We start from the raw sequence: 12,602 nt of genomic DNA, 5'->3' as shown, positions 1-12,602 counted from the left end.
TTATAGTTCAAATGTAGGCCTATATTAAATGCAGTTAGCTGAACTTTAGAGTGTTCTTGGCCCACTTATAGGACTTAAGTGCATCTTTATATGTAAACTCATAATAACTTATTGTCTTTGAAATATGGTTAAAGTGCAAACATATACTTTCAATATCTGAAATACACTACAGGTGCACAATCAATTAAGGGATATAATTAGTAACATTTCATCAATGCATTATTTAAAGTGCAGAGGGAAAAACATTACACCAAAGTAGAATCCCATGATCCGTGCCATCCGAACTTTGCTCTGCAGATGACTATGAACTTTCTGACATGGAGCTTAATTATGAAATATAGCGACCACCAGACCACCATTCAATATTTATGATGCTCTTTGGAGCAGTCAATTAAATCCTCTAAAACGTGTGAGTTTCTCTAAAGTGCATGAATCATCTGAAGCACCTCCAGAAGGAACAGAAGAAAGATATATGAGGCCAGAGAAAAAAATGGAGGAGAAAATTATCCATTTGCATGCAGAAAAAGCGTCACCCCCGCCTATCAATCATTGCTCACGCTCAGAGATTCTCATCCTGTCAACAGAACCACTGCGGCCCATCGGTGAGTCAGCAGGACCGTCTGCAACATAAAGCAAATGGCATCTTGTAAACCTGTTCAGTGATTTGTTCTCTAAGAGACCACTGAGACCAGTGTGTGAGGTCTAGGAGTCCAGATGCTAAAAACAAATGCTTCATTTTAGTTGTTGTCACCTACTTTAGCTTTATTGTAGGAGTAGAAACAATAAACTGAAACACACCAACACAGTCACAGTTTCACAGCCAGACTTTTGAGAGGTCTAGTACTCATTGCAGCTTGTTCTGTCCAAGAACCACCCACTGACATGTAAAGCCAATCAATGCTCATTTTGTATGTGCTGTTAATGTGTATAGATTATGACCAGACTGTAAGGCTGAGACTACAGTCATGCATGCTCAAACACATAAAACATAAACGCTCACGTACTGTGGCAATAATATCTCCATAAGCCTCAGCCCTGCAGGAATGACTGCTTTACTGGGAGAATGTGAGATGGATCAGGAAGTATAGACAATGGCCTTACGCTTGGAGGAACACAAGATGTGGGGTTATCCCTCAGGATCAGCCCCAGTAACGCGAGAGACAGATTCACCTTCATGCCAATTTATAGACTCTGCTGCCCTGAACTACACTGTGTGCAGAACCACTGTGCCCTCATTTCTATTTCAATCTGCAAAAAATAGGAATGGAGTGATATAAAAACCTACATCCAGAGATAAATGAATACTATAGGATGAGAACCTGGGAGAGGATGGAACTGAAATTGAGAGATGAAATAATTAGTTCAGCAAAAATTAATTCTGACATCATTTAGTAATGGCATATGACAAAAGGAGAAATTTTGAAGATTGTGCAGGATGCTCTTTTTAATGCAATTACACTATGCAAAAAAGTACAAACCCTAAGGTACAAAAGCTAAAAGGTACATATTTGTTCCTCATTTACCCCTAAATAGGTAAATATTACCTAAGTGTGAAAGTTTATACCTTTGTTATACCAATCCTCTGAGAGCATTGAGTGGGAAACAGTGTTTTCAGAACTATTAATATGCTATCACGGTTTCTATTAGTATTTAAAAATAGCTTTTGTTGTTATATATTCAGAATGAGCTTTTACTGCCAGGTATGTTTACACATACGAGGAATTTGTTTTCGTGACAGAAGCTTCCACAGTGCAACAGAATGACAGCGACAAAACAAAAAACACAGAAAATAAAAAGAATAATTAAAAAATAGAACAAGTAAATAAGGAATAAAAATATACAAATTGACAATTGTATGTACAGGTATATTATGTGCAAATTGAAATGCAGACTAAGTATGTGTGTTACATAAATAAGTGTATAAGTGTAGACATAGTGTGTTTTCCACAATTATTGTCAGGTGTTCATGAGATGGATTGCCTGAGGGAAGAAACTGTTCCTGTGCCTGGCCGTTCTGGTGCTCAGAGCTCTGTAGCGTCGACCAGACGGCAACATTTCAAAGAGGGAGTGTGCTGGATGTGAGGGGTCAAGAGGCCCTTTTGCTCTGTCTGGATGAGTACAGTTCTTGGAGAGTGGGGAGGGTTGTACCAACGATTCGCTCAGCAGTCCGGACTACCCTCTGTAGTCTTCTGAGGTCAGATTTGGTAGCTGAGCTGAACCAGACAGTTATTGAAGTGCAGAGGACGGATTCAGTGATGGCAGAGTAGAACTGTTTCAGCAGCTCCTGTGGCAGGTTGAACTTCCTCAGCTGGCGAAGGAAGTACAACCTCTGCTGGGACTTTTTAACAATGGAGTCTATGTCCCACTTCAGGTCCTGAGAAATTGTGGTGCCCAGGAACCTGAATGACCTGTTGTTACAGTGCTGTCCATGATGGTGAGTGGGGGGAGAGCAGGGGGGTTTCTCCTGAAGTCCATGATCATCTCCACTGTTTTGAGCGTGTTGAGCGCCAGGTTGTTAAGACTGCACCAGACAGCCAGCTCCTTAACCTCCTGTCTGTAAGCAGACTCGTCACCGTCCTTAATGAGGCCGATAAGTGTGGTGTCCTCTGCAAACTTCAGGAGCTTGACAGAGGGGTCTTTAGATGTGCAGTCGTTGGTGTAGAGAGAGAATAGCAGTGGGGAGAGAACGCAGCCCTGAGGAGCTCCAGTGCTTATGGTGCGGGTGCTGGATGTGTATTGTCCCAGCCTTACTAGCTGCTGCCTGTCTGTCAGAAAGCTGTTGATCCACTGACAGACGGAGGTGGGCACGGAGAGCTGAGTTAGTTTGGGCAGGAGGAGGTTTGGAATGATCGTGTTTAAAGTTGAGCAGAAGTCCACAAACAGGATCCTCACATAAGTCCCTGGTCTGTCTAGATGGCAAGGCAAGGCAAGTTTATTTATATAGCACATTTCATACACAGTGGTAATTCAAAGTGCTTTACATAAAAGGACATGAAATAGTCATTAAAAATAATAATAATCACAACAATAAAAACAAGGAATTAAAAGAAATAAATAATCACAACAATAAAAACAAAATGATATATAAAAATTTATTTAAAAAGAATTTAAAACAGTTAAGAATAGAAAATGATCAGAGCAAACAGTTCGGACATAGCACAGTGCTCATTTAAGAAATGCACAGCTAAACAGATGAGTTTTGAGTCTGGATTTAAATGTGGCTAATGTTTTAGCACATCTGATCTCTTCAGGAAGCTGGTTCCAACTGTGGGCGGCATAATAGCTAAAAAAGCGGACTCCCCTTATTTTGTGTGAACCCTTGGTATTTCTAACTGACTCGATCCTAATGATCTGAGTGGTATGTTAGGTTTATATTCAGTGAGCATATCTGCAATGTATTTAGAAAGTCTAAGGCCTTCTCAAGCCGTACGAGAGCTAGGCCTGCAGTCTTTGGTGGTTGTGGGGCCCGCCGTTTTTTAGTTGATATCTGGGGGCTTGCAGCGAAAGAGTGGGAGGGTTTGGTCCCAGCATACACCAGTTCCTCCATTTTCTGTGAGAAGCGGAGATGCTGGAGAGAGGGATAGTGTGTCTGGTGAGCAGGGCTTTGGCTCTGGTGTTTCCGGTGGCTGTGATATGTTGTCCTGGCTTCCCTGGCTGTTTTCCAGAAAGTCGTCCTTGGGTGCTGAGTCTTGCAGCTGTTGTAGTAGGTCACATAACAGAACATAATGCAGTCCCATGTTGACAGCATCGTCCACAGACCTGTTTGCTCTGTAGGCAAACTGAAGAGGATCCAGTAAGGGTCCAGTAAGGTCCTTCAGGTGGGACAGCACCAGTTTTACAAAAGACTTCATGACCACAGACATTAGAGCCACAGGCCTGTAGTCATTTAGTCCTGTAATTTTGAATTTCTTTGGGATGGGGATGGGGATGATGGTGGAGCGTTTGAAACATGAAGGGACTTCGCACAGCTCCAGTGATCTGTGTGAAGATGGGGGCCAGCTGGTCAGCACAGGATTTCAGACAGACTGGTGTAGCACAATCTGGGCCTGGTGCTTTATATATATATATATATATATATATATATGTGTGTGTGTGTGTATATACATACTGTACATACATACATACATACATACATACATGTGTATGTGTGTGTGTGTATATATATATATATATATACGCACGCACACACACACACACACACACACACGTATACTGTATATATATATATATATATATATATATATATATACACACACACACACACACACACACACACACACATACATACATACAAGGTGTTTTTTAAGTACCGTACATTTTCGTTTTAGTTCAGTTTTTATTTATTTCAAGTTAGTAATTTAGTGCTTCATCTTAAACTTTTTTCAGTTAGTTGGCAGCATTTAATTTTTTTTTTTCATATTTGTATTTTGTTATATTGTAGCTTTATTTCAATTAACAACTAACAATAGCAACATTAATGGAAACTGTATCTTTCTAGTTCTGAAGTGGTCAATAGTCATTATTCACTGAAAACCTTAACATCTGATCTCATTCTCTTTGGCTCATTAATGAGAGTTCATAAAAGAATCAGCAATGTAATTTTTTTTATTATTATCAAATGTCTTCAATGAATCAGTTGATCCAGTTTTTAAAACTGGTTTGAATTTTTTATTCCTCATGCAAAACTATTGTGCGACTTCAGAAGTCTTGAAATATACAGAAGCTCACAAGTCATATGGATCATTTTGAACATATTTTATTTGTGCTTTTGTGTCCTTGTTGAAGTTCAAAAGCCGAATGATGCTTTTGAATTGCATGGAAAAGAACAACCAGCATAATTCTCCTTTTGTATTTCACAAAATAAAAAAAACACAATTGAAACACCATGAGGGTGAATAAATAATAACAGAATTTTAATTTTAGGTGAAGTATCTCTTTAAGAAAGAGAAACAGAGTATCCGACTGAGCATTCAAGTGAAACAGCAGCCATATGGCCATTACATAAATGTGGCAGTCTTACTTCAACTCCCTCGAAGGCTACTTTCAGCATACATTCTCTGTATGTTCTGGATGAGACAGCACTGAAAACAGCCAACATCTCCTGTGGACAGCACTTTATTCTGAGAGTTCCCGTGACAAGAACCTCTAGCCTGAGGCAACACTCTATTACTAAGAAGCATGTTTCTCTTACAGACAACTCAGCAAGTCTTGCACCCTCCCTCAAGTGTTATCGATTTTTCTAATTTATTCATTTTTAGTAAAACGTTGTAAAAAGAGATTTTAACAACTGTTTGATCAAAATGCTAATTATGTATTGATCTTTGTTCTCATTTAAGAGCTATTTCACTCTTGATCTAGTACTCAATAATCATCACACAGCAGCTGAAGGCAGAAGAAACACTGTAGAGTGTTACAGCTTAAAAAACTGCATTTACACATCCAACTATATTGAATTTCACTGGGGTCCACAGTGACCCAAACCACTAGTGGATTCTGAATAATAAAACCTGATTTGGCACACATTGGTGCGACACAATAATGCGATAAGTGATAAACGCTATCCATGTAAATATGAGTTTTTGTCCAAAGCAGCCACAGCACAATCTCATTAGATCAAAATCCCACTCCGATTAAATTTCTGCCTACATAGGCGCTAATTCATGCATGCAAACACAAGCACATAAACATATTCAAACAGTGGAAGAGAGAGAGACAAAGGATAATGCTAAAATGATTTTCATTCTGTACACTGAAAAAAGAAACAACTCAGCATCTACCAAAAAGATGGAAGAATGTCCCACATATTGTACCCAAGTTACCAGTCTCAAGGGCAGATATAACAGAAAGATGGACAAAAAGTTCCTGCACAAATGGCAGCATTTGAAACTGTGTGGGAACATGCTGTCTCTAAATGTCCTGCTCTCTTAACATCTCATTCAGTTATTAAGATCAGAATGTGTTGGACTTGTTTCTTAGAGGAAGGTCAGATAGTTAGACCTCTTTATTGTGCTGAGGGCTGAGTTGTTGATAGTAAGTGTATTTACCAGTGATAATTTAGTGTAATATGTATATATTATAGTATTTATTAGTATATATTAGTATTAGTTTTAGTTTATATTTTATTTTTAGTCATTTCAATAACTGATTACTTTATTTGATCAATTACAATTACTTTTTAAATGAATGTTTAATAGATTTAGTTTTAGGTAACAATACAACATTGGTATTTCAAGATTTTTTTACTGAATATATAGCTATCCAGTCATGAAAAGATCAAAGCTGCATCTGAAATCGCATACTGTCTGGTAGGATTGAAACTTACTTTACAACTATAAAACCCTCTTCAAATGGCTGATCACCCATGGAAAAACACAAGGTATTCTCCATTAATCAATCAAAAAAAAAAAAAAAAAGGATTGAGATACGGGAACCTCTCAAGAGGTCTCACATCAGGTCCCTGTGGTGTGCCTTTTTAGAAGTGGCTAGTTTATGAGGTTTTGTTCATTCCATTCCCAAAATCAGCCAGTAATCTTGAAAAATGCAAGCGTTAAAGACCTGTAATTTATTTCATACTTCTGTGACTCCGTGATGTTGTAAAATTAAATAAAAAGACATTATGGACTCTGATGGGATAGTAAATTATCCATCGAATGCGCACTTCAGAATTTCGCCAAACGCAATAGGTCACCCGAGTATTTTTCACATGTTTTTTGTATACTGTGAAAAAGCTCTTTTCACATTTCACCTACTGGTATGGAAATAGCCATAATTCAGACGTAGCGCAAGATTAAATGCCCTTCAAGGGGCATTTGAGACAGATTCGAAGGTGGTTTGGGGTGCATGTAAGACGTGACTTGGAAATGAAGTTGGATGTTTAGGCCACATATGTAATTTTTCTCACCCCAAATGGAACTACATCAGTACATGAAAGTCAAGAAGTGACTTTTTTTAATAGGCCTATGCAGTGTCAAACTTGATATGCTGACTGTAAATGTCAGCATATTCTAAATGTAGATGTTGTATTTATACTTGGCATTCTGACAACATTAGGCCAATTGTAGGTGCATTAGAATAATGAAAATGTGTCAGATGGTGTGAATGGAAAGTGCATTGTGTGAATTTAAAGTGGTGTCATCCTGAGGCAATTCCTTTCGGTACACAGAGGGTATTTTCTCAGCACTTGGCACAAGAGTGAAAGGAGAGAGCTGGAAAGACCCCCACAAATTTAGGAAGAGTGGTTTCCCTCAGTAAGCATTCTGGCAGGAACAGGCGAGAGGGAGAGATGAAGACACTGCCAGCACTTTGACTCTGAATTTCATTCGGAGACTGAATAGGCTGCAGCAGATGACTATAGAGCAGCAGTCACTGAACCGTCCGTTTAGCTTTAGTCATCGCATTTTGAGCTGCTTTGTAGTTGTGTACCCCATGTTGTACACTGATAGCCATCGATGCGTGCTAAAGCTGAGGCTGTCATGCAGAGCTCATTGCGCTGTCCCAGGTAGTGGCTACACCATAGAAATGTAATACACGGGTAAAATGGCAATTACCATGACAAAGGGAGTCCTAAAATAGGTAGAGCTTAACAACACAGACATTGTCTCTCTGTCTACAGTCAGTGTGCAACTTATAGCGGAGGGGGTTTAAACTTCTATGGAAAATCTTGCAATCAGCTAAGGTTTGTCTTGTCGTAACCCAGATAATGATTTACCAGCACACAACGTAAAAAGTGGTGATCTATTTCTGTTGCTTTAAGCCATAACATTTTGTATTGTTGGTAGGCTATAAATGAATGCCCAGCAGGCACACAATATCAAAAGAGGTTGATATTTGGTTAAAATTTGGTTTTGAAGTTGAGTGACCAAAATTCAATGTCAATTCAACATCTAATGTCAATGTTAATTCGATGTCCAATACCAACGTCAGCTGATGTTGATATTTGTTGTTTTTAGGTTGTGTAACCAAAATCCAACGTTAAGTTAATGTCAAATTGGCGTCAAAAAAGTGAAGTCAACTCGATTTTCACTCTCAACCAAAATGCAACTTTTGTCTGACGTTAACCTGATGTTATATTGATGTCCTGTGCCTGCTGGGTGTATTTAGGTAGATTCAATGTCAACATTTAGGCTACGGTGATTTTTTATTTATTTTTTTCAGTGTAGCACAGATGATCAATCTTAAATACTTCTTAAACAGAAAACTAGTGTAGGAAATCTGGCTATTACAAAATGTGTGTTTTGTCAGTCAATGATCCTAACAGAAAGCACACAAGCAGTGTTTGTGCTACTTTATCTAAGGGTTTATTTTGTGCTAGGTGAACTTTTGTGATTGTGAAATATTATTTAAATAGGCTGTTGTGTCAAAAGTGTTTAGTAGGCCTTTATGTAGCCTATTAAAGTCTCCCTCAGCCTTTGTTTTTTGGGTCAAGCCTCAGTTTGAGAGTTATTATTTAGACCCCCTAACGGTCTAAGTACTCTTCTCTAGTTCTTCAATTCCAGTTCTTTTTCTAATATGAAGATCCTCAGTATATTTATTCGGTTGTGAATTATCGTCCAGACCGCTGCTGGAACTTGGACAGCGTTGTCACGTGGTGCATGTTACTTTTCTCAGCGCTGGCAGGGCGGACTAATCACAGCCGTTTTTGACCTCAGAATATAGTCTTTTATTTAGCCTTTATACAGCGGTTGCTGTGACTGACTCATCATTTATACGCCAGACACGAAGAGTTATAATAATAAATGTAATCCATTATGCTTTTTGGCTTAGAAATGCTCTTGAAAGCCAAATTGAATTTGAATGCGTTTCAATCGAGGACTCAGCTTTGTGAGCCACCGAGCGCCCCCTGAAGTAAGCATGCATTATGTCCCATTGGTAATAGTGACAAATGCCGTCCAATGGGCTCACGCAGGATCCTCTCATGTCGACTTTCTGCGGCAAGTACGGAGTTTAGATCCAGTGCTGTTCTGGACTGATGCAGGAATAAAGACGGCAACCAGTCGTGAATGTTAAACACATAGACGCCGACTTATAAGTTAAAAAATCTTGCGAGTAAATGGGATTCAACGTCTTCCGAACAGAATGTAAAGAATTCCTTGAAGGATGTGGGGAATTAAAGGCTCGTGTGCTGCGCTGTTATTGTTGTTTTTGGCTTATATCTCCGTGTCCTCGGTTAATGCCGGTAAGTTTGCGTGATTGTAGGCTACTCATTTTGTAAGGAATGTCATTATTGCATATGGACATTTATGGGCTTTGGCGCACGATATAGAAACAGACATGAACCCCTATTGCACTATTTTTGCATGCATGAACAGAATGGCAACGGTTTTATCTTTTAACTACAAACAATATTCATAGTGCAATGCAATCTAATTTGTTCACATTGGCAGAGAACAGACAGGTTGCGGGTATGAGATGAATAAATGATGCGCTACTACCTGTTCAGCCCTCCAAGACGCTCGTGGGTTTCCACTGTTCATTCAGACTGCATGTAGATGCTGTGGACAATTCATGTGATCCTAATTGATTCTGTTCTCAGAGACAGCAGAAACCTGGTCGCCAGACAGAAATGACAGTTTTAATGCACAATAGATCACATTTTAGGGCAGTGGGGTTGAGGGAATGTGTCTGGACGCAGACACATTTATAGTAGGCTATACTGAATTCATTTGTTAAATGGGAAACGATCTGATAACTAGAACAGCTAAATACAGCAGAGTAATGATTACTTTAATGGTCAGCGTCACAAATCCATTCCCTTCAATCGTATTTGCGTTGCTCTTTCTCCATTAATTGAACCTTTCAAAGCAATAGGCTATATCATTTAATATCGATGTTAGTATGCTTTTTTTCTGGCCTGATGTATCCCGAGAATCATGGCATTTTATTATTTTTATTCGTTTGCAAACCTAAAAATATTAGCTTGTTTCAAAGATGTGTATGCAGATAACAATATCAGATTGTTGGCAATATCTTCTTCTTTTTTTTTTTTGATTGTTCAGCCTTTTCTGATATCTTATTTTAAAATACAGATAAGTAATTACACAGTTTGGAAAGAAATTACTATAATAATTTACTTTCGTAAAGTGCTTTAAAACTCAGTTTCTCAGTATAAAAAGCATAGCTCTGGAAAATACAGTGCAAACAATTTGCATGACAAATGTAAACTAATGACTATCACAGTTAATGCACATTCATATTTTTTTCTTCTTTTTTAATTAAAATCAGTGCCACTGAAACAAAAGCATTACAAAGCATATTAGGATGCATGAATATGGCAATGGCAAATGCAAATGTAAATATTCATAACAATAACTGGTCCTAATGAGCAAGTTTTGAGGTATTTGGTCCAAATGTGTGCTTTAAGTTTTATTTCTGTTTGTTGTGGCATGAAAATGAGTGCATCTCGTAATAATTTAGAAAAAAGTGAAATATGTTGGCAGTAATTTGAAATTAATTTGAATTTGCTAATGTCATGCTGCTTGAAATGGTAACCTGCAATTGTTACTTTAAGAGCTATTTCTACGTGATTTAACCTACATAAAGTAGCTGTGCTGTATATGTATTTAGATTGATATTTCTGACTAGAATACAACCATTTAATTGAAATATTATGATTTTTAGGTTACCTTTTTTCAGCGTATATGCATCTGTAACACCAAACATGCACCATTATCACTGTGATTATTGTACATTGTAGACAGATTTGTTAATGATATAATGGATGAGAGCACTGAATGTTATTCTGTATATAACTTTATTAAAAAAAAAAAAAAAAACTGACATTTTATACACTGAGCGAGTTTTTTTCCCGTCCCCTTTTGATTGACAAGACATAATCGGATTTTAAAGTTCAACAGACAATTACATTAATCGCATAATAAATCGGTGCCTCAAGAAACCTGCAGGACTTAAATGTATGGCTTTCTAGAGGAAGTCACCAATTTCATTCTATTACAGTTGTTTGGTGAAGGAGGGCAGTCTGCTAAAACAGTCTACTATTTCACTTCAGCGGCACCTGTTTGGCAATCTGAAAATTATATACTGCTATAATAGTGTAGAAATAGAAGTGTATCATAAAAGTTGCTGTGAAATGATATGGCCGTGCCATATATCTGTCAAGATGTAAATTTGGGATGTGGAAACCTACTCCTCTGTTTGTGGAAATAAGAGCACAGCATGTGCTACGTGATTACGGTGTAGTGGCTGTTAATGTGTAACATTATGTACAGATTAACTGTAATAGACATCCACACAAACAAAGCACACCCAACCATTTTCACTCTGCTTTTCTCTTTTATGTGGTCTAGAGAGGCAACAAAGCATACGTCTTTATACTGAGGCTCTGGCAGTGATGCAGGACGGAGGAATATTAATGAAGAGAGCAAGTGACATTTCCTCACCATTATGAAAAGAACACAGTTTCAAACACAGAAGCAACAGAGGAAGCAGGTGAAACAAACATGTCAGAGAATAACTGATCAACTTTACAGGGTTTGGTCTTATTACAGGCCTGGTGTGTTTTGTTATGACGCCTGTGATGAAAGGCAGAGGTGCCCCCGCAATGTGCAACGCGGAGTTCCTCGCTCTGAGCTCTCACATGTTTGTTTCATCTGACAGTGTCAGGCATCTCATCAAAGCTACGGGAGGACACTGTGAATATTTTATGAGTCTGATGTTGTTTAGTGGGGCCAGTCGCTCCTGTGCATTGCATACTAGAGCAAATATATCAGTTTATCAGACTGATGTTTTGTTTTGACGCATTAGGGATGTCAGCCAGTAAAATGTTAATTGCACAGAATTGTAGAGATAATCGCGATTAATCACATAAATTAATATTTAACTGATAAAAGCTCCCCAATTAAGGCTGGCAATACTTGAACAGACAAAGAAAAAGACATGTCAATATATTGTCTGTCATGTGTGTATAAATGTAGTTTGGTGCGGCACATGAAGCCTGAATTGCTCAGATGTTTGGAACTGTGGTGAAGTAGTTAATGCATTTTACAGTTTTACTCTTTGCTATATTTGCTGAATAATAAAAAACTAAATAATAAAACTTAACAAAAGAGACAAAATGCTAATATATATTGATCTTATTAATGTCTTTTAAAGACATCTCTTATGCTCGCCAAGGCTGCATTCATTTCATCAAACATACAGTAAAAACAGTAATATTGTGATAATTTAAATATCTGTTTTACATTTTAATGTATTTTAAAATGTAATTTATTCCTGTGATGGTAAAATTGAATTTTCTGCATAATTGCTCTAGCCTTTAGGGTCACATGAGCCTTCAGGAATCATTTTAATATGCTGATTGATGCTCAGTTATTAATAATGGGTATAATTATTATCAATGTTTAAGAGTTTAAAAAAAATGTCACAATAAAGTTCAAATGAACGGCATTTATTTGAAATAGAAATCTTTGGTAGCATTATAAACCTCTTTACTATCACTTTTGACTAAAGCGTTCTTGCTGAATAAAAGTATCTTACTTACCCCTAAACTCCTGAACGGTAGTATATTATGGTTTCCACAAAAATATTAAGCAGCACAACTGTTTTCAACATTGATAATAATATTTTAATGTTTCTTGAACAGCAAA

The 12,602-nt window shown here is 37.7% G+C and overlaps 1 protein-coding gene across 3 annotated transcripts in view; it reads left to right on the top strand.

Annotated features, from left to right (window-relative positions):
• fndc5b (fibronectin type III domain containing 5b) overlaps positions 1 to 12,602 on the top strand; it is a 47,833-nt gene that overhangs the window by 16,237 nt on the left and 18,994 nt on the right. The window contains exons 1-2 of one of the 3 annotated variants that reach the window (XM_058753739.1): positions 8,925 to 9,175; positions 11,304 to 11,445. The exons of 1 other annotated variant lie outside the window; for it this stretch is intronic. Coding sequence is in view for 1 of the 2 variants with exons in the window: in XM_058753737.1 (XP_058609720.1) it covers positions 9,097 to 9,175 (79 nt within the window). In the remaining variant the exon portion in view is untranslated. Of the gene's footprint in view, positions 1 to 8,924; positions 9,176 to 11,303; positions 11,446 to 12,602 lie in introns of those variants that run through there. One more of the 3 variants, XM_058753737.1, reaches the window with a different exon arrangement.

The sequence above is a fragment of the Onychostoma macrolepis genome, chromosome 19, assembly GCF_012432095.1.
Source record: "Onychostoma macrolepis isolate SWU-2019 chromosome 19, ASM1243209v1, whole genome shotgun sequence".
Lineage (NCBI taxonomy): Eukaryota > Metazoa > Chordata > Actinopteri > Cypriniformes > Cyprinidae > Onychostoma > Onychostoma macrolepis.
Note: the sequence above shows the minus strand (reverse complement) of the source record. Positions and strands in the feature narration are given on the sequence as shown.